The sequence below is a fragment of the Equus caballus genome, chromosome 22, assembly GCF_041296265.1.
Source record: "Equus caballus isolate H_3958 breed thoroughbred chromosome 22, TB-T2T, whole genome shotgun sequence".
In the NCBI taxonomy this organism is placed as follows: Eukaryota; Metazoa; Chordata; class Mammalia; order Perissodactyla; family Equidae; genus Equus; species Equus caballus.
In genome coordinates this window covers 50,834,288-50,856,318 of record NC_091705.1, presented here as the reverse complement: position 1 = coordinate 50,856,318, position 22,031 = coordinate 50,834,288, and the positions used below count along the sequence as shown (strand labels likewise).

Sequence of the window (22,031 nt, the reverse complement as noted above, 5' to 3'; positions counted from 1 at the left end):
CCCGTCGGGTTGGGGAGGGGCTGGCCTCCCGGTTGCCGGGCAACCGAGTCAACAAGCCCCAGAGAGTTGGCGGCGTGGAGTTGGAGGCTCAGACCCAAAAGGCATGAAGTATATGAAGCATGGGGTGTGGGGCCTGGAAGCCGGGTAGGGCAAGGGCCTGGCCCTCGACCCGGTAGCTAAGGATGGGGGCGGTGCGGGGGGCACGTTGCCAGCAGACACCTAGACTGTGGCTGTAGCCTCTGGCCCACAGTGGGCCAGGACCTGGCCCAGAGTCTGGGGTCTGGCTGCTGTGGGCTGGTTGGGGGAAGGGAGGAACCTGCAGGGCTGAACGCTCCTCAGGCTGTTCCCTTTCCCCACTCGAGGACCCTCCCCTCGTCTATCACCTCCTCCCTGGGCTCTGCTCTTCCTTCTGCCATCTAGACCCAGCAGGGGACAAGCTAGGAGGATGGGGTCTCCCCTGCAGCAAGACGTCTGTCCATTAGGCTCTGAACCGCCCCCCCCCCCACACACACACACACACACGAGACCTCCCACAGTCACAGAGACTGACCTACACAGGAACACCCAGACACACACACACTCACAGATACACACAAACCTACACATATCTCCCAGAAGAGCATGAGTCCCAGGGTATAGTGAAGGCTCACCTCCACCTGCAGCCCCTAAAGCAGAGGGGCCTGAGGCCAGTGTGGGGCAGACTACACCAGACCAGTCCCTGGGGTTCCAAGGAGGGTGGGGGGTTGCTGACTGACCGGTGACCCCAGACTTGGGGGGCTGAAGCACAGTGAGGATCCCCAGCCTCACGGGAAAGGGTCCACCAAGCATCCCCCAGAGCAGGTTCACGTGGGTAAGGCCCGGGTAAGGCCTGAGGTCAACTCTGAGGTCTCAGCATTTTCTCAGTGGACAGAGAAACAGCCTGTGGGCAGGAAGAGAATTTCCTGAAACTCTGAGTGGATCCGAAAGTTCCAGCTGCCTGCAGAATTGAGTAGGTAGGCTGAGCTGATGAGGACCGGTGCTAGTTTGGGGCAAGTGTGACTGCAAGGAGTCTAGAGCGGCCGGAGCTGGGGGTGCACGGTGGGGCCAGGTCAGGCCAGAGGGGCAGGCAGCTGCCCAAGGGACACCGCTTGGGCACCAAAGGAAAGCCCTCTTCCCGGGGCAGGGCCGAGGATGCAGCCGCAGGCGAAGGATGCGGGGCTCAGGGTCCCGCAGGAGTGCACCAGGGGAACGTCCACGCCGGAGGCCCCCAAGCCCGGCTGGGCCCTAACGCTGGAGGGGCTGGCGGCCCTACGCCCCGAGCAGCGCCACCACCAGCTGCTCTTCGGTGACCTGCTTGAGGACGTGGGCGCGGCCGCCTCCATCTTCCCGCGCGAGTCGGTGGAGCTGGCGAACCGTATGCCCGACCCGCGCGCGTGGACGCAGTCGGTGGAGCTGCCCGCGGAGCGCCAGGACCGGCTCCTCGGCGTCCTCAAAGCAGCCGAGGCCCGCGGACGCATCCGCGCCTTGCGGCTGCGCTACACCCGCATGCGGGTGAGGCGAGGGGGCCGGAGGGAGGGGACGGGCAGGCGAGAAGGTTAGGGGGCAGGCCAGGAGGGGGAGACCGGCCTGGGCCCCCTGAGGCAAGGGGTGGGGCGGGGCGGGGTGGGGTGGGGTGGGGTGGGGTCGGGTGGGAACGGATCAAACACGGGGCTAGAGGGTGAGGGGACCAGTTGGGATGCCCTGCGGGAGGGGTCGGGGTGGAGGCCGATAGCGTGTCGGGGTACGACCCGCCCGGTGCTCTGCGGGAGGGGGCGGGGCGTGGCGGGGCAGAGCGTCGCGGGGGCTCAGAAACGCCCCGACCCCGGGACCCGCAGGCGGAGGAGATCTCCCTCCTCATTCTGCAGCAGAAGTCCGCGCGCGCCGCCATCAGGCTGGAGCTGTTCCTGCCGCCGCAGCTGAAGCCCACGCGGATTCGGGACCCGCTGGACCGTCAAGAGGTGCCTGCAAGCCCGGGAGGGGGCGGAGAGGGGGCCCCACCCGCCTCCCCGCCACCTGGTCCCAGCCCTTCTCCCCGCAGCGGAGGCGCGTGGAGACCATCCTGGAGGAGAAAGTCGATGGCAGCATCTTCCCGCGTTGACGGTGACCCCACAGCACGCGAACGCGCCCCACCTTCACACATAAAGTTCTCGTTCTCCAGGTGCCCCCTGGTCTTTCCGCTCCCCCTCTCCAGGTCCACGGAGAAGGAAGGGGGGAGTGTGGTTGCTGCCTCCCCCACATCCGATGCCACAGACATCTGGGTACACAGCGTGGGGCTCCCCCAACAAAGTAGGAAGGTGCAAGTGGACAGGTGTCAGATTATCAGGGGACAGAGACACTCCTAATCTCCCAGATACAGGTCTGCCCCCATCAGGCAACCTAGTGCCCTCTGAGTCCCTGAGGGCCCCCAGTCTGGGGGGGACAGGAGGAACCTGGCTGGGCAACAGTCACACCCCCAGAAGTAACGGCAGCCTTGGGGAGAAAGTGGGGCCTAAGTGGAACCCCAGATGTCAGGTCATCCCATCAGGGGATCAGAGAGGAGGATGACATCCTGGGCAGGGGGTAACTGCACCAGCCAGAGCTGGCCTTTGGAGGGTCAGCCTTGGGCGGGAGGTCCTCCAGAGGGCTGAGGCGCTGGGTGAGGCAGGCCCCTAGTGCTCCAGACAGAAAATCACCCTCTGGTTTTCCTTTCCATTCTGAATGGCCTCCTCTGCTCCCCTCACGCCCCCTTACCCGCCCACCACACACACACACCCTCACGCACACATTCACACACAGGACAGGAAGGAAACTACCCCTGCCCCATTCTGACACATGCCCATCCTGCACACCCTCTGGGCTCTGAAAAGCCTCCCAAGTTTCTGGACAGAATTTACTCTTCTCCTTGAGACAGGCTCTTTGTGGAGTCTGGAACTTCTTTAGGCCACCTCTGCCTTTTCCTCCCTCCCAGCCCATCCCAGCCACTGGCTGCAGAGGGGGGTCTGCAGGAGGGACTCAAACGAGCCCTCTCCCTGCCAGGGGCTCCTGCTGAGTCCACCGGCAGAGAACTGATCCAGGAGAGGTGCGCTCTTTACCGGCAGAGGGCAGAGCTGGGTTCTGACTAGGAATCCTGCTGCGTGACAGCCAGTGCCCCTCCCTAACCTGGCTCAGGACAGGACAGAGCCCCACGGGGACCTAGGCCCTCTGAGCCCTCAGCAAGCCCTTTTCCCCTGCACTTGACCCTTCACCCTTTCTGAGCTGTTGCTGCCCTTGGCCTTGATACAAGCCCAGAACTGTGTATGGAGGTGGAGTCTGTGGCAGTTCCAGGAGGGTGGGGAGAGCTATGTATGGTGGGGGGGGGGGGGGGGGGGCGGGTTAGAAGGGAGGGGGAGGAAAGAGGAACAGGGTGAGAGAAGGTGTCCGTGGGCAGAGGACAGAGAGATAGGGAATGGGCGGCAGTCTCCCCATCCAGGAGTGACGGCCACTGAACCCTGATGTGCACAGGATGGCAGCCAGCCCTGGCTCCCCGGCCAAGCCCCTGCAGTCTGGACCCCAGCGTTCTGTCTCTTGGGGAAGTACTGAGTGCTTGGGATGGTGTGATCTGCTTAGTAAAAGCTCATTTTATTTCATCGCTTCTCTGAACATCTATTTCTTCCTCTTTAAAATGGAGGTCTCTGGGCCAGCCCCGTGGCCAAGTGGTTAAATTTGCATGCTCCGCTTTGGCGGCCCAGGGTTTTGCCAGTTTGGATACTGGGCGAGGACATGGCACTGCTCATCAAGCCATGCTGAGGCAGCGTCCCACGTGCCACAACTAGAAGGACCCACAACGGAAAATATATAACTATGTACCAGGGGGCTTTGGGGAGAAAAAGGAAAAATAAAATCTTCAAAATGGAGGTCTCATGCCCCTCGCTTGGCGCCATGCCCCACATAGTGAGAGCTCCATAAGAGGGGTCACCATGTATCAGGGAGGCACACAAGGACAGACGGACAAGACAAGTGCACAGAGCCCTGAGGAGAAGGCCAGCACAAGGTGGGCTCACAGACTGCTCTGCACCAGACACAGAGCTGGCACATGCGGTGTCTCTGATCCTCACACCGGGAGTGGTCCCTAGGTCTGCAGAGGAGACCAGGGAGAGGGGCCGAGGACCCTTCCGCAGGGCCTAGAGGAAGTTTCTGCTATGGGACAGCAATGCATGTGGGCCAAGGCCCAATGTGTTGGGGGTTGTGAGGGATCTGGCGGGTCCTTGGGACTGGGAGCTCATGCTCTGGCTAGAGGGTCCCGGGTTCAAATCCCATCTCCATCATTACCTGCTGCATGGCCTTGAAAGAGCTCCTGCCCAGCCCACCTGGGTTCCTCCTGTAGAATATGGGGGTGGTCTGTGCAGACACAGACTCCCCAGAGGAGATACAGATGACCCAGAAGGCCTGAGGCAAGGGGAATGGACAGCAGGCCCAAGTGGCCAGAGGACATGGGGAGTGAAGAGAGAAGGGAGTTGTATGGAGGACTGGGGGGGTGTGGGGGTGGAAGAGGGTGTCGAGAGCGGAGAGACGTGTGCTGACCCCCTGGCCGCTGCCCCACACGTTTCTCAGGAGGGGGTGGAGACATGACACTAAGCACTGTGCTGTGTGTCACACCGGCTGTGTGACCTTGACCAGGTGCTGGCCCGTCTTTGTGGGACCTGCTTCTCAGGACTGTTATCTGGGCTAAATGGGAAGCAACCGCCTCCTGTCTGAACAGGCTTCCAGCCTCTGCCCTGTCCTGTCCAGCCTGTGGGCAGGGCAGCCAGACAGCACCGCAGTCAAGTCACCAAGCTCCCCGGGCACGCAGCACTGAGAGGGACCCCCACCTCCAGGGCCCCTCTCACCTCTAACCTTGCACCTCACTCTCCTCTAGCCTGGCCCTGTGCTCTCAGGCCCCGCCCTGCTGTCCTGCCACCGGGTCCTCCGCGGAGCCCAGATGTGGCGCCACACACCTCCCTCCTGCCCGCCTGCCTGCTTTCTGCTGGGCCCCACTGCCTGGCGCAGGGCTCAGGATCCCTGTGGAAAGGACTCCCAGCACCCATGAGTCCTTCCCCCTCAAGGGGGAGAGTTCTGATGAGCATGCACACACGGCTGGCGCAGTAGGAAGGCACTTGTGAGCAGGCCGGGCACCAGAGCTGATCAGGCTGAGCACCTGCACTGAGGACAGGAGCCGCAGTGATCCTGGGGTCCCAGACATGCTGCAGACCATTTCCCCAGCAGGGTCAGCTCTCCTCAGACACAGGCCCAAAGCATGCTGGGATAGGAATCTAACTTACAGCTGTACCGGGTCATAACACATGAGGAGAGTTGGCCAAAAAGAAGGGAGAGGGCACTCGTGGTGACAAATAAAAATGGCAAGCAATAGATATATTGGAGTATATGAGGAAGCCATTTGGTATAAACCTAATTCGGCCTTTGTTTTTTCCAAAAGGGCCTGACTGTGGCTATTGAGCTCCCACTGTATATCTGCTTAGACATTTCCTATGGCCAGAACAAAGGCCCTTGAGATAAAGGTGCAACTTCCCCCTCCCCCCCACATTGGCATTTCCTTTCGGGATAAGCATCTTTCCTTAGGCTAGGAACTGATTGCTGCACTCACCTTTGACCACCCAGCTCACCTGTGACCACCCAGCTTTGAGACAGCAGACTGCCACCCTGCTGTGTTCACTGAGAGAGCAGACTTAGCTGCTATTTCCATCAATCGCTGTGCTGTGCCGACAGAGCAGTCTCGGGACTATTGTAAAAGGGACATTTCAATCATATGTGAAACATCCTGTCTGGGGGTATATAACCACTCTGTGCACCCCACTTCTTCGGTGCCCTTTCTTCCTTCGGGAAGAAAGGCCCCGGGCCATGGTCCTCAGATTTCAGCTCGGAATAAACTCACCCAAATTTTCATTTATAGATTGGTTATGGATTATTTTCTCGACAGTGGCAAAGGGGGGGGTGTGGCTTCAAACTTTAGGACATCTTGGGGCAACTGGAGGAGTCGGAAGGACTCAGCCAGGCCCTACTGCCAGGGACATCTGGTGAGTCCAGATCTAAGAACCCAGACCCCAGCATCGACTGGCACCGCAGCACAGGAACCCCCCCTTCCTTGGGAAGCCCCCGACCGCAGGAAGACAGCCCGCCCTCAACCCCATTTCGCAGATAACCGCACCTAGTCTCAGAGAGGCTAGGGCCGGGCGGGGAGTAGCCATCGGACGGTCCCTTCCAGCGGCCTCTTCTTATTCAAGAGGGCCAAGTAGCAAGTGGGGACGCGGAAGTCTGGAGGGCTCTGGTGCCCCACCCTGGACCGGAGTCTCATGGACGCCCACATGAATGGCCAAGCTGGAATGGCCCAGCTGAGCAGATTGGGGGGCACGGCCACACCCCCATCTACTACAGCGCCAGCTCAGGCCGCCCCGAGGCGAGCGGCCCCATTCTTACACCTCATCTCCACGGGCCACCCTCAGCCACGGTGGGGACCGAAGCACAGCTCCAGAGGGGGCGGGGCGTGGGGAGGGGGCGGTGGGGCGCGAAGCCGGCGCGCGCGGGGCGGGGCGCGCCGGGCGGGGCGGGCCGGGCGCCTCCCCGCGCGAGGAAGTCCCGGCCCCGCGCTTTGGGGAAGTGCGGCCGAGGCGCCTGCGCACTGCGCCCCGCGCCCCCTCCCCGACCATCCGGCCGGACCTCGGAGCGCGCGGGCCGGCGGCAGCGCGAGCGGCTCGGGAGCGCGGCCGGTGAGTGCGCGCGCGGCGCCGAGGACGGCGGCCCTGCCTCTCCCCGCCCCGGGCCCCGGGGCCGCGCGGGCCGGGAGCTTCGGGAGTCGGCGCCGGGATCCGCACCCCGAGGACTGCCGCCGCGGGGTCCACGTGGACCCTGGGCCGCGGCAGGACTGGAGCCCGCCCCCCGCGCGTGGGGGAGGGGGCGCTGGAACAGAGTTCCCCTTTTTCTGCAGCGCAAAGCCTGGGGAAGTGATTGCTCAAAGGGGGGGCCGGAAGAACCCAGGTTTCCGCGTCTCCCGCCCCCCCTCAGCCTGGTGGGGAGGGGCCGAGGCAGGACACCCGGTCCGCCCCCGCCCCCACCCCTTTGGATCCGGCAGCGGCTCAGCCCTGCGAGTCGCATGGGAGGCGCTGCGCCCCCAGCCCCAGCCGATCGAGGGCTCTCGGCGCCGGCCTCCCTCTAGAACGCCGCAGGAGTTCCTCCTGCCGTCTGACTTGAGTCCCTGCTGCTGCAGTGCACGCCCCTTCGGCAGCCAGGGTGGGGCCCAGAGCGAACCTGGCCCCTTCCGCCCCCACCTGCCTTGGGGTCGCTGGTGAGTGGGAGCGCCACGGCGAGTTCCTTGAGGTAGGGGTAGGGGCACCGGAGCCTGGAGGAAGAAGCCCCTGAAGGAGACGGGCTCCTCCAGGCCAGACCCTCCCAGCGGAGAGAGGGAGAGAGAGAAGTGGGTCGCCTCACCATTGCGGAGGTGGGCTGGGGTGAGGGTCACCAGGGCTAGGAAGACCTGGTCTACCTTGGAGGACCCAGGCGGGGCTCCCTCAGCAGCCACATGGGGAGGGTGGGCAGCAGATAGGAAAGGAACTGAGTAGGATCACAAGGAGGGAATGGAGCCCCTCTGCCCACCCCCTCCTAAAGGCGACAGCATTTTTTCTGGGATTGTCACATTTTCTTATTCTTTTTTTGGACTGGCGGGCTCGGGGACGTTCTTTTTCCTTCTGTGGAGCAGAGCAGCAGCCACTCCCGAGGGAGCCTGTGTCCCCAGAGGCCAAACTTGCTGCCTGTCCCGCCTCTCCCATCCCAGACTTGGGGCCCAAAGCCTGGAGGAGCTGTGGAAGGGGAGGGTGCACCCTCCCGGATGCCAGGATGAGGAGCAGGAGCCCTAGTTCAGCCTCTGTACTCCCTTGGAGAGAGCGGGTGCCCTGGGGGCACGGCTGGCCCCAGCTACCCTGAGGACGGTTCAGGGAGCCAGAGATTTGCCCTTTCTCTGCCCCAGACTCAGCCCCAACACCCAGCCCTGCACCCTCAGACAGGCTCCCTCCTCCAACTCTGGGCTTGGTTGGAGATGGCAGCTGAGGGGCGCAGTCTTCAAGGCGCTGGGGCTGAGGCCCTGCCCCCACGCAGTGGGTGGTGGTGCAGAGGAGGAAGGACAGATCTGCCTGGGGAAGTCACCCGTCTGGGGTACAGCTACCAGATCTCAGAGGTTGCCACACCCCTTCCTTTCCCTAGAAACTTGACCCCTGAGGGAAGAGGTGCTCTGGGGCTGCTGCTTCCCCATCTGCTTGATTGACCCCAGTGTGAGGGTCCCCCATGATCTCAGAGGAGGCCAGGCAGGTGGTGAGAGGTCCACGCCCCAGGGGACCCTGCTCCTTGCCACTAGACTTGGCTCAGGGCAGGGTCCTCTGCTGCCCAGGCCCAGGAGGCGAGGTGCCCTGAGTGTGCCTGACTCGGGGCGTCTACTCTACATGCGCTCCCGGCCTCGCCCGTACCTGGCCAGAGCCCCAGGTGAGCTCTGCTTCCCTGCCCCAGGAGTGGCCTGCCCTGGAGTATCTGCCTTCTCCTCCTGTCCTCCAGACCCCAAGAGGCCAACTTGGACCAAACAGGGATTAAAAGGCCACAAGCTGAGGGATGGGGGGGCAGCAAGAACGATAATTAAATGAGGAAATAAAGTGAAAGCAATTCGTGAGCCTCCTGGCCGCCAGACGCGGGGCAGGCGCTCAGGAAGGTCCGCGTGGCCGAAGTGCAGGGTGCGCCCCGGGCCCTGAGGGCCTTACCTGGGCCCAGGTGGGCGCCGGAGGGGGCGGTGGCGGGGAGGCTTCGAAACCTCCCCCAGGGCGCCGACTAGCGCCGGCCTGCTGGACTCCGGGCCCTGCACGGGGGCACGCGGGGCCTGCTCGGCTCCGGCGTCGGCGACCCCGCGCGCCTCCGCCGCGGAGGGTGCCGCTCGGGCTCGAAAGGGCGCCCCGCTCCGGGTCCTCGCAGCGCCCACTCGGGAGCGGGACGCCCCCCGCCGCCCCGCTTCCCGACGGCGCGCCCGCCCTGCTGGGAGGCCTCGCGGCGCGCGCGGTGGTTTCCGCAGCCTGGCGTGGAGTGGGGGAGGGAGGGACGCCGGGAGACCCCGGGGGTGGTGCCAGGGGCAGCGGCTGGGACCGAGGAGCCCTCTGTCCCTGGGAAGCTCGCGGCCCTCTTCACCCTGCGCTGCCCCACTTCCCGCACCCTCAGGAAGTCCTGCCCGAGTCCCATTCGAGTCGTCCATACTGCAGGCCTAGTTGGCTGCCCCAGTGATCGGGTCGGAGTCCTCTGGGGCCCACAGGCTGACCTGGACTCCCTGTGGGGAGCATCCCCCCAGCAGAAAACCTGCAGGACACCGGGATGGAGGGAACTGGGGGGTCTGAATGTCTGACCACCACCCTATGCACCGACCTGATAGCCCCAGGTTCTTGGGGCCCCCAGCCCCCTTGGGAGGGGCTAGGAGCCGAAAACCAAGAAAGAGGAACCCAGGCTTCCGGCTTCCCAGGGAGGAGTAGATAGGGGTGTCCCGGAACCTCCTGTGGGGATCTTGTCTGGGGCCCCCTCCTCATTGAGCCCCGCCCCTTCACAGCCCTGGTGCAAGCTGGGGTGGCTTAGGAGCTGGACGGAGGAGTCTGGAGGTGGAAGGCAGGGGAACAGGCCCCCAGGGCTCTGAGAAGGAGGGAGAGACTCTGACGACCCCTCCCAGGGGGCAGTCAGGGGCTGGGGTCTCAGGGCTCAGTGCAAACCTCACCTTCTCTTCTCAGACTCTCAGGCTGTGGTGAGGGTCCCAGAGCCAGCACCACGGAGCCCGGGTGACCTGGTCCACCCACCCATGCCCACCCCGCATGAGGCTGAGAAGCAGGTGCGCCGCCTCCACCCTGCCTCTGCTGCCCTGGGGGCGCCGGGGGGGGGGGGGGGGGTAGGGTGGGGTGATGACACCTGGGAGGCCGGAAGGGTCATTCCCCTGGGAGTGTGGCCGCCAGCGGGCAGGCAGTGGGTGAGAGGTGCTTGTGCCCGTGGGTTCTGGCCTGGAACCTGAGGTAGGCCCCGTCTTTCCCCAGCACACAGGGCCAGAGGAGGCAGACCAGCCCCCCTCAATGTCCAGTCATGAAGTGGCCCCCCCGGCTGCCGCCAGCCGCAACCCCTGCTGCCTGTGCTGGTGCTGCTGCTGCAGCTGCTCCTGGTACGTAGTGGGGAGGCAGCAGACCTGGGCCAGGGTCCCCTCCCCACACCCACAGGTGGCTTCTGAAGTGTTACCTGCAGGCAGGACACACCTGCCACCCACAGCACTTGTCCATGGGCACAGGTGGCTTTTGTGCCTGGTGTGCCCAAGAGTGTGTCCATGTGCAGGCACCTGGCTACTCTTCTGTGCATGTGTGTGTGTGTGCATGCACATGTGCATGTATGCACACTCGTCCGTTTACTCAGCACATGCTTACTGACACCTCTATGAGCTGGCCACGGCTAGCCCTGGGGACCTAGAGCAGAGCAAGACAGAAGCAGATCCTACTGACTGTGTCAGTGAGGGGGCATTGAGCAGAGAGCGGGCCAGGGGACAATGGGGACCACCCTCCAGAGCAGCGTGGGGTTGGGGGGGGCAGGCGTGGGCCTCCAGGTGGGAACAGATTTTTAGGCATGCAAGGAAGCTGTTGGAGTTTCCACGCCTTGCAGAGACCTGGCCCTATTCAGGCTCTGGGCCTTGGTTGTTGAGTGGCCAGCACTGTGGGGACCCAAAGTGGAGTCAGCTGACCAGTGAGCAACTGAGGCCTGAGCCCAGGCCCGAGATAGGAGCAGGTGGCCTGGGGGTCGAGGTGGGAGGCCCTGGATAGGTGGGACTCAGAGTTTGGCTGTGGGGCCGAGGGAGGGGGTTGGGGTCTGGCAGGCGGGGGTGGGGTGGGAACTCAGTTCTGTCAGATCGTTTGGGTTTGAGATGTCTATTCGCCGTCTTAGTGGCCTGGAGAAGGCCAGCTGCAGGTATGGACTTGGGAGCCAGCACTGAAGCGGTGCTGGGAGCCAAGGGAAGGAAGAGTCCCCTAGGGAGAGTCAGGTCAGACATGCGGGCCGGGGGCTTTCCCACTGCATCAGTCAGGGCCTCTGGGAGGAAGGGGGAGCCCATGAAGTCCCAAAAGCAAGAAGGCAGAAAAGGTCCCCGGGTCAAATGCTGCTGGCACGGCTCAGCCCGGGGCCGGTGGACAGCGGGCGCAGACGCTTTCCTAGGAGCTGCCCACCTCAGTGGGTTTACAGGTGTGCCGAGAGCCCCTTGGCCTCCTGTTCATGCATATCGGGTTCACGGTGCTGGTGTCCTGTGTGCACACACCTGTTCGTGTGTGCTGGAGCACAGTGCCCCTTCCTCTCTGCTGTTAGGAATGAAGAGCGGCGGCGAGCATGGCGGGCCTCCCGGGAGAGCAAGCTGCAGCCCCTCCCCAGCTGTGAGGCGTGGTGAGTCTGGGCAGCGTGCGTGTGCGCGTGCCTGTGTGTCGGGGGGGTCTGGGCAGAGGGGACTGGAGCCTGACCCAGCCTGGTGGCAAATGTTCACAGCGCCACACCGAGCCCTGAGGAGGTGCGGAGCTGGGCACAGTCCTTTGACAAGCTGATGCACAGCGCAGCAGGCCGCACCGTGTTCCGGGAGTTCCTGCGCACTGAGTACAGCGAGGAGAACATGCTCTTCTGGCTGGCCTGCGAGGAGCTCAAGGCCGAGGCTAACCAGCACGTGGTGGACGAGAAGGCGCGGCTCATCTACGAGGACTACGTGTCCATCCTGTCGCCCAAGGAGGTGCGCCACACGGGGACGGTGGGGGTGGGGGCGCCTCCTGGGCCTGACCATGGCACCCTGTCCTGCAGGTGAGCCTGGACTCCCGCGTACGAGAGGGCATCAACAAGAAGATGCAGGAGCCATCTGCACATACGTTCGACGACGCACAGCTGCAGATTTACACACTCATGCACCGGGACTCGTACCCCCGCTTCCTCAGCTCCCCCACCTACCGTGCCCTGCTGCTCCGGGGGGGCTCCCAGTCCTCCAACGAGGCCTAGGCCGCCTGCCGAGGCAGCACCGACACACAACCCCTCCCAAGGGCAGAGACTCAGCTTGCCTTCGCAAGTGTGTGTGTGTCAGCTAGTGTTGACACATGTGTGGGGCCAGAACGGCTGGGGGCAGTCCCAGGCAGGAGCTGCAGGTGCAGCGTCGGCCGGAAGCTCCTCCTGCCCAGGAGACCCAGCGCCCCAAGGTCTTGTTAAGAGGCAAGCGTGAGGGCCCCTCCTGCCCCGGCCCCCCGCCAGCCAGCTGTGTGCTCACGGCAAGAAGGACCCTCCCAGGGGCGCCTGGGACTCAGCAGCCTGGCTTGGGCCCCCTCCCTGGCAGCCCTGCTGGAGAGCGGAGCCTGTGCACCATCTGCTCTTGTGGTGGAGGAGCCCTCCCAGCTTGAGCTGTCCGCACCTGGAATCAGACCCAGGACCTCAGAGCCAGGCTCAAGGCAACAGGACCCAGTTTCTCTTTTACACACATTCATTAACTTGAAACCTGGAAACATGTCCTCACTGTGTTTTATCAAAAAGAAAGTTTTCATATTTATCTCCATTCCTCCTCCCCCAGAATAGGATGTCGTCTTATTGAAGGGGTTTTTTTTTTTGCTGAGGAAGATAGTCCCTGAGCTAACATCTGTGCCAACCTTCCTCTATTTTGTATGTGGGATGCCACCAAACCGTGGCTTGACGAGCAGTGTGTAGGTCCGTGCCTAGGATCTGGGCCCATAAACCCCAGGCTGCCAAAGCAGAGTGCATGAACTTAACCACTACACCACCAGGCTGGCCCCTATTGAAGCTATTTTTAAAGCAAAAGTCTCTCTTTCCGTGTTTGGAGGGAGATTAAGCGGGTGAAGACTTGGCCCAGGCCCAGGGCAGGGGGACAGCCAGCTCTGTGAGGGAATTTGGCCTCTGTGTGCTCTGCCCACCTCCACCCGACTCAGAGCAACCGCCCAGCGGGCAGCTGTGCCCAGCCCCACCCCGGCGAGGGCCCCGTGACCTGGGTCCCAGGGGCAGGGACCCTGGCATGTATCAAAGGTCACCCCCAGAGACTGGCCAGCGGGGCCAGGACCCTGCTGGGGCTGACCCCCCCTGAGCGTTCCTGGGGGCCAGGCAGTGTCACCACTGACTTGCAGGCCCATGAGGCATGCGACCGCACTCTGTTCCCTCGAAGGTGAAACGATTCACAGTTCCTGCCAGCCCTGGGCCCTGAGACTCCGGTCTGGGCCCCACGAGCAGAGGCAGGGCCAGGACGAGCCATCTTGAAGGGCCACAGGCAGGCACGTAAGCCCCGGTCCCTGAGCTGCGGTGCCTGGGGACGGTTCCCTACGTGCCCCAGGCTCCTCCCACCCAGGTGCATGCCTGTACAAACTTGCGCCGTGCACACTGAGCACTTGCCCCTCGTTCGCGGACACACAGGCAGGGCCCACCCAGCGTCCTGGAGCCACACAAGCCCCTCAGGGCCAGCAGGCTCTTCACGCCAGGGCCAAACTCCAATGTGGAGGGTTGTCCCCAGCGGTGGTGGGGGGTCAGACCAGACAGGGGCCGTTGGGGACCCAGCTTGCAGCCCAAGCCTGTGCACAGCCCACCAGGACCAAGAACCAGGAACCGCACAGTGGCAAAAAGAAACATTTAATAATTTGGGAGAAAGCTGTGCTGCAGGCAGGTGGGGGCAGGACGCACTGCTTCCGGGGAACCCGGGCCGGCTGAGGGTGGGTCTCCAGAGAAGCTGTCTATGGGGAGGGCCGCCAGCGCTGGCCACGGCCCAGGGCTGCAGGCACACGTGCATGAGGGCTCAGCAGAACTGCAAGAGACCAGGTGGGAGGGATGGCTGCACAGCCTGCATGACCCCACAGGGCGAGAGGCTGGGCTGCTGTCTCCACCTGCCACCTCTGAAGCTCTCAGGAGGCTGGCCTGTATGCCACTTCCCACCACACAGACCCCACAGAGGCGGGAGACACTCGCCTCCAGAGAATGGAGCTGGGGTACCTTCCAGCGGTTTCCACACTCGTTGCAGACGACAAAGGTGGTCATGGGCTCATCAGAGCTGCGGGTCTGCACCTGTGGGGAGGGCCATACTGAGAGGGCCACAGCCACAGAGCAGGAGGCCCTGGGCAGCAGGTCTTCCCTGGAGTCATAACCCAGGGAGGCCACTGGTGGCCTCAGGCAGTGCTGGCCTCACAGCCGCTGAGCCACCACAGGTGACCTACACTGGAGACTGCCCAGCAACCCCAACCTTCCAGCTGCCCCAAGTGGTATCTTCTTACCAGGGTTCCCCAGCACTTCTGGGGGTCCACATCAGCATCCACCTCCACGCATGTGAGTGGAGTCCTGCGGCCATCACTACGCAGCACAGCACACCCACCCTCCTGCCAGCAGCAACACTCCTGGGGCCCCTCCACACCAGGCCAGTCCGTGACCCCCAACGTTAGTGCCTCAGAGCAAGAGGACCCACCACCCAAGACGCTGGGGCCAGGGGAGGGCCCGAAGGAGATCCAGTCAGGGACCAAGAGGCTCGGACCCCAACTCAGGCACTGCCACCCCACATGAGCCCAGGCATGCAGTGGATGCCGGCCCAGAGATGGGGCAGGTGTAGGTGCGTGTGCAGCCGAGGGTGCGGCCAGGAGCTGCGGGCAGCCGCACCTGTGTGTAGGTGCAGCTCTTCTTCCTGCACTTCCCACAGGTGAACAGGTCGGTCTGCGTGCCGCCCGTGCGGGCCATCTGGTGCTCACGGATAGCCTCCTTGGTCATGGCCTTACGGATCTCCTTCAGCTCGTCGCTGGCCATCTCCTGAGGCGAGGGGCTGTGGCTTAGCCTGCGCTCCTGGGGCAGCCTCCCCGCCACCCGGGGCTCACCTCCGACGTCATCACCGCGATCTGCTGGGGCGCGATGGCCCCACACAGCACGTTCCGCCGCAGCTCGGGGTTCTTGGCATCCTTGAGGTTGGAGATGCGGCTGCGCACACGATTCTTGTACTTCATGTCAGTGTTCCCCACATCCCGGAAGATGCGTGCACATGTTTAAGGACCCATCAGAGGCCAAGGCTGCTGCCCTCCACCCGCCCACCGGGCCCACCAGGGCCAGCGGAGGCCTCTTCTTGGGGCCCTGTTGGGGTGCAGGCTGGGCTGGGAAGAGGAGCCCAGCAACACAGGGGTCAGTCTGCCCACCCAGGCCTGACAGGGAGCTGAGGGTCTGCCAGGAGGGGCCCCACTGGGCCCAATCCTAGCTGATACCCAGCTGCAGGCTCGAGGCCCTGGGGGCCAGGCACCACAGGCAGGCAGAGTCAGCCCTTCAGTGCGTCCAGGGAAGGTCCTCCTCGCCAAGAGGGGTGAGCCGCCAGACTGCCCGGCGAGCAGGCAGTGGCCACCAGGGGGAGCTTGGCCTGGCCAGCCTCAGGACTCCACCAGAAGCCCCAGCCTCCCAGCCCCCGCACAAAGGATATATTCCTCAATCTGGGCCGATAGGCGCTCGCAGTCTGCACCGATGGCCATGTGGTCATCTGCAAGAGGCAGCCCCAACTAGCCGCCCACTGGCTCCACCCACCACCTCTCGGCCTGGCCAGCACCGGCAGCCAGAGCCCCGACCCAGGCACTCTGGTGGACCCCAAGACCCCTGCCCCACCCAGGGTCAGCAGCAACGGGCTGGGGGAGGGCCGCCCCTGAGGGCCCAGTGGACTCAGGCCTCTACGGACAGGCAGGCCCAGGCCCCTGGGAACCCGGCGTGTGTCAGGACCCAGGACCCCAGCGGGCTGGGCGGCCGGCCGCAGCGCTCACGGTCCGTCTGCAGGGCTGCGGCCAGCATCTCGCGGCACTTGGTGCGCACGGCGTCGCAGGTGATGGGCACCGGGGGAAACGTCGTGATCCTGGGGGTCGACGGCGTCCTAGGCAGCTCCGGCCTCTTGCGGCTGGAGAGACAGGCCAGCTCAGGCCACATGCACCCCGTGAGACGCCAGTCCCCAGAAAGCCAGCATCACGACCACAATCCCTCCAAATCCCGTCTGCCCCCACTGACAGCGGCCACAGGGCCACACAACCAACACCAGCAGCAGCACAGGGAGAGGCAGAGGGCACTCGGGGCTGCCTGAGACCCAGTACCATGCCCCAGGTGGCCCCACCGGCCACAACTGCCTGGCTGTCTGCCAAGATGCATCCACCCAGCACACCTCACACCCGTGTCTTGCGGCCCCGTGACCCCAAGGAAGCAGCAGAGGCAGGCAGCTTCCTGGAGGACAAACTCCAGTGCAGCGGGGTGGATGAGCCCCAGGCCGGCTCGGCCACGCCGCAAGTCCAGAGCTCAGCCTCTCCAGCCCCGGCCACTGCTGCCCCCACAGGTCAAGGGCAGAGCAGCCTCTCTCCATGACGCCCCATCTCCACGACCGCCCTCCCTGGAGCAGCAGGGGCAGCACAGCCCGACGCCCTGAGCCCACACCACTGAGGCACCCGCGGGGGTCCAGGAGTGAGGGACGCCGGCCAGCGAGAAGCCAGGGCCATGACCCACAGGCCCTCTCGAGGTGCAGCAACTCCTTGCAGCCAGGCAGACAAGCCTCGCTCTCAAGCATCGAGAGGAGCTTCGGAAGGGGAGTGTCCAGCAAGAGGCCACCCAGCCAGGCACGGCTCCCCGGGGGGCCCTTCCAAGGAGCTAAAGGGCCTCAGCCCTGGGAGCACATGGAAATCAGCACCTCGCCCACCAAGCAAGGGGGCCGGGGGCGGGAGGGTGTACCCTGCCTTCCAGGGCGCTACCTGGGCTCCTTGGCTTCGCAGGCCTCTGTTGAGGATGTGGGCAGAGCCCCGCCCCTCCGCCGATCCCTGCCTTTGGCGTCTGAAGCATCTGCAGGTGCCAGGAAAGAGTTGGTGGCTGGCCGGGGGGAAAGCAGATCCAGAGGGCAGGGCCGGGCCAGGGAGGAGTGCATGGCACCATCAAGGCCCAGCCTCCCCAGGGGGCCAGCCGAGGCTCCCTGCCAACAACCAGGCCCTCTCCCACTGCCACTCTCCCCCACGTGCCTGTGCTCAAGCAGGCAGCCTGGGGGCCTCTCTGGGTCCACCCCACCACCTGTCCTGCAGAGGGGCTGCCGTCCACCCAGAGGGCTCCCTGAGTATGGAAACCCCTCAGGGTGACGGCCTCTACAGGTGAAGTGTTTGGGCACCGCCCCCCCCAGCCGGGCCTCGGGCACCACAGTGAGCCAAAGTCCACCGAGCGCATGCCCCACAGGGATCCAGAAACCCCAGCCCGCGCTGGGGACCTTCCCCCAGGACGAGACATCCCACACACCACCAGAACAAACACACTTGTTCAGCACGCGGCCCCATGGCCACGTGGGACTGGAGAGAGGCCCAAGACAGGCGGCTTTATTTCCCAAGGGTTTGACAAAGCCCGGGAGAGCGGGGGGCGGGGGGGCACAGGGTCTGGAGTGGGCATCTCTGCAGCCCCTTCCCTCTGAGTGGCGCTGGCTCCCCTTCCTCCTCCTCCCAGCTCCTCCCCTGGGGCGGGAGGGCCCTGACCCCTGTCCCCTCCATGAGATCTCTCCAGCTCCACGGGGGTCCCTCTCGGGCTCTGCCCTCAATGCAGCCCTGCTCCTACCCTCAACTCTCCTCTCCTTGCTCTATGCGGAGCCACCTCCCGTGCCAGCCCACCCCGCTCCCAGGGGGCCCTGGCTCGGGGACAGCACTACCAGCACCCTACACAGTGCTGGCCAGCGATAGAGCCAGCACTTCTCGGGGTGCCCCTCGCCCCAGCACTCGGCCCATGCTGCCTGACTCGCACCCAGTAGCTTCTTCCAGGACTTGATGAGTGACTTGGCCAGGGCGATGACCTCCTCATCTGAGCTCTGCTTCCGCAGGGCATTGACGGACATGCCGACGCGAGTGGACTGCAAGGCAAGTGGCCTGGGATGGGGTGGCAGGCAGACCCTCCTCACAGACCCTGGGAGGCTCCCCACGGGGTAGGGGCTGGACCAGTGAGGGGAGGTGGACACCCTTCCCGAGGGCTCCTGTCCCCTTTGGCACTCAGGAGCCTCAGCCAGGAACAGGGCGGTCATCCTCGGACGCCCCCCCTGCCTCATGGGGCAGCAGGGAAAGGCAGGGTCGGTCTCCTCAGGAACAGGCGCCTGTGCCAACCAAGGCCCAGGGTGGGGCCAGGAAGCCCTGCCAGGTGCCAGGCACCATCCCAGGCAGGGGCATGCAGGGCCCTACCTGCAGCAGGTGCAGTGTGACGGGCATGGCCTTCAGCTCCCGCAGCAGGTCCAGGGCTCCCTCCTGGAAGGACAAGGGGGACTTTCACAAACGACCTCGAGAGCTCGGTGGATGATCCCACTCCTCCTACATGAGGATAGGGGACACGAGGCAATGACAATTGAGACACCGCCGAGGCCAGGCACCCAGGGAGGATGGGAACGTGAAGAGAAGTGGCTCTGCAGACACAGCCCCAGCGCTACAGGTCCCAGGGCACATGACAACGGGAAACACCTTCGAGGGCCAAAGCCCCTCCCCAGCAGGAGCACTGCGTCCAGGTGAAGGTATAGCCCCAGGAGTGCTCACTACCCCGTCTTGTCCTGTGTTCCTTGCCCAAGTGGGTGGGGCAGCCTCCCTCCCAAAGTGGCCCACCCATCAGCTGTGAGGGGCCAACCCAGGAACAGTCACTGCCCCCGCTGAGGCCAAACCCTCAGGCGCCTCCACCCCCATCACACCCACACCAGCATCTACAAGTCCCCCGGCCCCACCACCTCATCAGCCTCTCAGGCCGGCCACCACCTCTCGTCTGGAATATTCCAGCAGACCCCGCCTCTCCCTTCTCTGCCTTGCCCCCCACCCCTGCCCCACATCTCTTTTCTCAAAGCCTCCTCGCATGAGGCCACGCACAAACACGCTGCATGTCTCTGCTCCAGGCACAGCTCCTGATGTTCTTCCAGCAAGCTAAGCTGCTTGCTCCAGGGCCTTTGCACCTGCTGCTCCCACTGCCAGGGACACACCTCTCAGAATGTCAACAAGCTTGTGCTCTCCCTCCCTCCAGAGCTTTGTTCAAATGACACCTTCTCAGCAAGGCCTCTCCTACTTAACACCCTCATCCTCCTCTCCTGCTTTCCTCCACAAATGCCTCATTTTTTCATGCACTGATATGTCTTCACATGTGCATGTCTCTCCCCTGACGTGAAGCCGGCAGATGCTCCCACCCAGCCACCTGAGGGTGAGCCTGACGTCCTGCAGCCCAGGCCACGGCAGGGTGGGCCCCTGCCCTCGCCAACTGTGTGGCACCTCTGTTCAGGCTGCAGCCCCCTCCTCACTGCCCCAGCAGGCCCTGCCTCTTGGGCTCTGCAGAGTCCAGCCCTGGATGACCTCCTCAGAGGGGACAGGTGGTCACCAGAGCCAGCGCACAGTGTTGGTCACTGGTCATCTTCTGAGACAGTGCCTGGGCTGCTGCGCAACACCAGCCTCCCGTGGGCTACGGACCAGAGAGGCATCAACACAATACTGACCTCCCAGTCATGGCCCCAACTCCCTGGCAGGGCCTTGCAGGCCCTGGGACCCGCCAGGAGCCCTGCTGGCTCCCGGCCCGCTCCACAGCACTCAAGGCCCCTAGCTCCCCTTCCTCTCCCCTGGGGCTTCCATGCACGCTGTGCTGCCACCTGGATAGCCCTCCCCAGTTCTACCCGGCCCCACCCAGCCCCCCAGGCGGCCTTTATCATTTGTTTTGTCTCCTTCAGGGGGAAGCAGCTCCTCTCTGGTCTTCTCTGGAAACAGCTCAAGTTCCCACACCCCTGCCTATGCTGCCCAGGCCCCCCAGGCGCATGGACAGAGTGTGGGTGGAGGGGTTGCTTGCTGGATGAAGGGATGAGTGGGAACTGGCCCCCTTCCTGGCTCAGGGTAGACCCGTCTCCAGAACCTGGGTCAACAGGGACCCAGAATCAACCCTGTTCAACCCAAAAAGCCACCCCCAAATCCCCAGTGCAGGCACACAGCCCAAGGGGGCGGCACAGGCATCAAGCCCATGACTCGGCTACCCCAGGAGCTCACAGGCAGGGAGTGAGAGCAGGTTGTGTTTATTGAGCCTCTCAGGGAGCCAGCTGGGACCCCTCCCCACCCCCCAGAGGCAGGGACCACCCACCAAGGGGCTTCTGTGTGAGGGTACCAGGTGGCCAAGGTCTCAAAGCTGAGGGGGGCTGGGACTGCAACCCTGTCTGCCTGCCCTCTGAGAGCAGCAGCGCGGCCTCCTGCAGAGCCCGGGCACACGGGAGCACCACGGGTCAGGGGCTCCAGCGCCCAGCATCCCAGGCCAGGTGGGACCTCGAGGCTCTTTCCCAAGGGTCTCTACACGTCCACCCACTCCAGCTGATGCTGGCTGAGTCCTGGCTGGGAAGGGAAGAATTTATTAGGGAAACCTGGTTCTTGTGGGGCGCAGACAGGAAAGGAACCGGGCCTCGCAAACAGAGAGGCCTCCGGCCTGTGAAGGGGGGAGGAGGGCCGCAGCCCCAGGCCGCGGGGTCGGAAGGCGCTGAGCTCCAGGGAAAGGGTCGGTCTCACTCTCCAAACTCCTGCCCCCGAGCAGGGCGCGGGGCCCCGGGTGGGCTCAGCGGGGCGGGCCGGGCCGGGCAGGCCGATACGAGAGGCTGCCCCGCGGCGTCCGCGAGGCCTGGAGGGGCGGGGCGGGGCCAGGGGTTAGGGCACGGGGGACCGGGCGGGGGACCCCGGTCTGCGGGTCCGAGTCCAGGGCGGGCGGCCGCCGGGACAAGGTCCAGGCCGATCGTGGCCTCTGCCGAGGGCGCGGGGCGGGAGGGCAGGGGTCTCGACCCCGGCGGGTCTCCCCGCGTCCGGGAGTGTCCGCCGGGCCGGGGTCTCGTCTTGCCCTCGGCTGATCTCCCGGCCCGACGGGCTCGGCGGCTCGGCGGGGGCTCGGCGGGACGGGGGTCCCGGGGTCCTGGCGGCCCGCGCCCCTCACCGCGCTCTTCTTGGTCACCATCTTGTCCAGCCTCCGGGCGATCCGAGCAATCTCCTCCTCCTTGCCCATCATGGCCTGGAGGGCAGCGCCCCCAGCCCGGCCTCCGCCTCCGGCCGGCACCCGGCCCGCCGCCTCCCGCACCCGCCGCAGACGACGCAGCCGGGCCGCGGGCGGGAGACCCTCGGTTCAAATCCCGGCCCCGCGGCTGCCGCGCTGCACCCTGGAACACGTAGTTCCCGCGCCCGCCCGCCTCGCGAGCACTCGTTCCGTCCGGACCACAACTTCCAGGAGACCCCGCGGCCGCGCATGGCTTTCTGGGAAGTGTAGTCCTGATGCAGGCCATCGCGGGAGGCCCAGGGGGCCGAAGGACTCGCGATCCCACAAGTCCCCGCGCGAGCGCGTTAGCCGGTGGAGGGCGCTGCGGCCGCGCGCGGCCCGGGCGCGTTCCCGCCGACCCCCGCGCCCCGGAGCAGCACGGGGTCGCTCTCGAGCGCGACGTCTCTCTCCACCAGCCGCGAGCCCTTCTCTCCCGCTGCGCGGCTGCCCTGCCCTGCGCTCGGCTGGCGTCCGGCCGTGCGGCCCGAGGGCGGCCCGGAGGTGGCGGGGAGCAGCAGCCGGAGGCGGGGCTGGAGGCGGCCAGCGCCGGGTGAGGGAGGCGCCAGGGGACTTGCAGGGCTCCCCCGGCGAGGCCCCTGCCGCCACAGGCGGGCTCGGCCGTGCAAACTAGCCTTGACCGCTCTGTGCCTCAGTCTACCCGTCTGCGAAATGGGGATAGTGACGTCTGCCTCGCGGGGCTGCTGTCGGGACCGCACTGAGCAGGGCGGGGCCGTGCACGAGCAATGAGGTTGTCCTCGCGGTGGCGTCGCTGGGAAGGGCCCAGCCGGGCGGGAGGAGAGGGGAGGAGGAGAGGGGAGGGGCTGGCATCCGGCCTCAGTGGTGCGGATGCTGGTGGTTTGCTGGAGGGGCACAACCCTAGGGGAGGGTAGAGGCCAGGAGACTTATGTCTATAGGGTTGTGGGCCCCGCAGTCACTGAAATTCAGGCCGGTTGTGACGCCAGGTGGCAAATGGGATGTCT

General features: G+C 64.9%; 3 protein-coding genes across 14 annotated transcripts; 2 read left to right on the top strand and 1 right to left on the bottom strand.

The window, feature by feature from the left end:
- Nucleotides 1-22: 22 nt before the first annotated feature.
- LKAAEAR1 (LKAAEAR motif containing 1) lies at nt 23-3,623 on the top strand. Of its 7 annotated transcripts, none has more exons than XM_023626991.2 (5): nt 23-101; nt 904-992; nt 1,163-1,530; nt 1,854-1,976; nt 2,057-3,623. In XM_023626991.2, the coding sequence occupies exons 3-5, from the start codon at nt 1,171-1,173 to the stop codon at nt 2,114-2,116; spliced, it is 543 nt and encodes a 180-aa protein (XP_023482759.1). In that variant the 5' UTR covers nt 23-101; nt 904-992; nt 1,163-1,170; the 3' UTR covers nt 2,117-3,623. The 7 variants fall into 7 exon arrangements, with proteins under 7 accessions (XP_023482759.1, XP_023482761.1, XP_070103648.1 ...); XM_023626993.2 differs by having other exon boundaries at nt 25-101; nt 904-988; XM_070247547.1 differs by having other exon boundaries at nt 25-101; nt 1,887-1,976; nt 2,057-2,262.
- A 2,964-nt stretch (nt 3,624-6,587) lies between these two features.
- RGS19 (regulator of G protein signaling 19) lies at nt 6,588-12,583 on the top strand. Of its 5 annotated transcripts, none has more exons than XM_005604869.3 (7): nt 6,769-7,312; nt 8,408-8,499; nt 9,771-9,868; nt 10,068-10,189; nt 11,371-11,445; nt 11,545-11,779; nt 11,848-12,583. In XM_005604869.3, exons 2-7 carry the CDS (start codon nt 8,460-8,462, stop codon nt 12,037-12,039), a joined length of 762 nt encoding a protein of 253 aa, XP_005604926.1. In that variant the 5' UTR covers nt 6,769-7,312; nt 8,408-8,459; the 3' UTR covers nt 12,040-12,583. The 5 variants fall into 5 exon arrangements, with proteins under 5 accessions (XP_023482751.1, XP_001495394.1, XP_005604926.1 ...); XM_070247544.1 differs by having other exon boundaries at nt 7,089-7,465; XM_023626983.2 differs by lacking the exons at nt 6,769-7,312; nt 8,408-8,499 and adding an exon at nt 6,588-6,737.
- A 1,060-nt stretch (nt 12,584-13,643) lies between these two features.
- Nucleotides 13,644-21,218, bottom strand: TCEA2 (transcription elongation factor A2). Of its 2 annotated transcripts, none has more exons than XR_011430948.1 (10): nt 20,956-21,218; nt 18,216-18,278; nt 17,788-17,893; nt 16,767-16,854; nt 15,801-15,931; nt 15,470-15,526; nt 14,883-15,037; nt 14,295-14,817; nt 14,017-14,088; nt 13,644-13,831 (listed from the first exon to the last, which is right to left on the bottom strand). XR_011430948.1 is itself a non-coding variant. In XM_023626981.2 (10 exons), the coding sequence occupies exons 1-10, from the start codon at nt 21,025-21,027 to the stop codon at nt 13,823-13,825; spliced, it is 900 nt and encodes a 299-aa protein (XP_023482749.1). In that variant the 5' UTR covers nt 21,028-21,218; the 3' UTR covers nt 13,644-13,822. The 2 variants fall into 2 exon arrangements, 1 of the variants encoding a protein (XP_023482749.1); XM_023626981.2 differs by having other exon boundaries at nt 14,671-14,817.
- Nucleotides 21,219-22,031: the final 813 nt, after the last annotated feature.

What these genes read in the sequence shown, in the direction of transcription:
- LKAAEAR1 (XM_023626991.2), top strand. Translation starts at nt 1,171, where the DNA reads ATGCAGCCGCAGGCGAAGGATGCGGGGCTCAGGGTCCCGCAGGAGTGC. An exon ending in TGCGCTACACCCGCATGCGG is followed by an intron (nt 1,531 to 1,853) that starts GTGAGGCGAGGG and finishes CGGGACCCGCAG; the next exon opens with GCGGAGGAGATCTCCCTCCT. An exon ending in ACCCGCTGGACCGTCAAGAG is followed by an intron (nt 1,977 to 2,056) that starts GTGCCTGCAAGC and finishes TTCTCCCCGCAG; the next exon opens with CGGAGGCGCGTGGAGACCAT.
- RGS19 (XM_005604869.3), top strand. Translation starts at nt 8,460, where the DNA reads ATGCGCTCCCGGCCTCGCCCGTACCTGGCCAGAGCCCCAG. An exon ending in TGCTGCTGCAGCTGCTCCTG is followed by an intron (nt 10,190 to 11,370) that starts GTACGTAGTGGG and finishes CTCTGCTGTTAG; the next exon opens with GAATGAAGAGCGGCGGCGAG. An exon ending in CCATCCTGTCGCCCAAGGAG is followed by an intron (nt 11,780 to 11,847) that starts GTGCGCCACACG and finishes CCTGTCCTGCAG; the next exon opens with GTGAGCCTGGACTCCCGCGT.
- TCEA2 (XM_023626981.2), bottom strand. Translation starts at nt 21,027, where the DNA reads ATGATGGGCAAGGAGGAGGAGATTGCTCGGATCGCCCGGAGGCTGGAC. An exon ending in TCACACTGCACCTGCTGCAG is followed by an intron (nt 17,894 to 18,215) that starts GTAGGGCCCTGC and finishes CTTGCCTTGCAG; the next exon opens with TCCACTCGCGTCGGCATGTC. An exon ending in TCGCGGTGATGACGTCGGAG is followed by an intron (nt 14,818 to 14,882) that starts GTGAGCCCCGGG and finishes CCCTCGCCTCAG; the next exon opens with GAGATGGCCAGCGACGAGCT.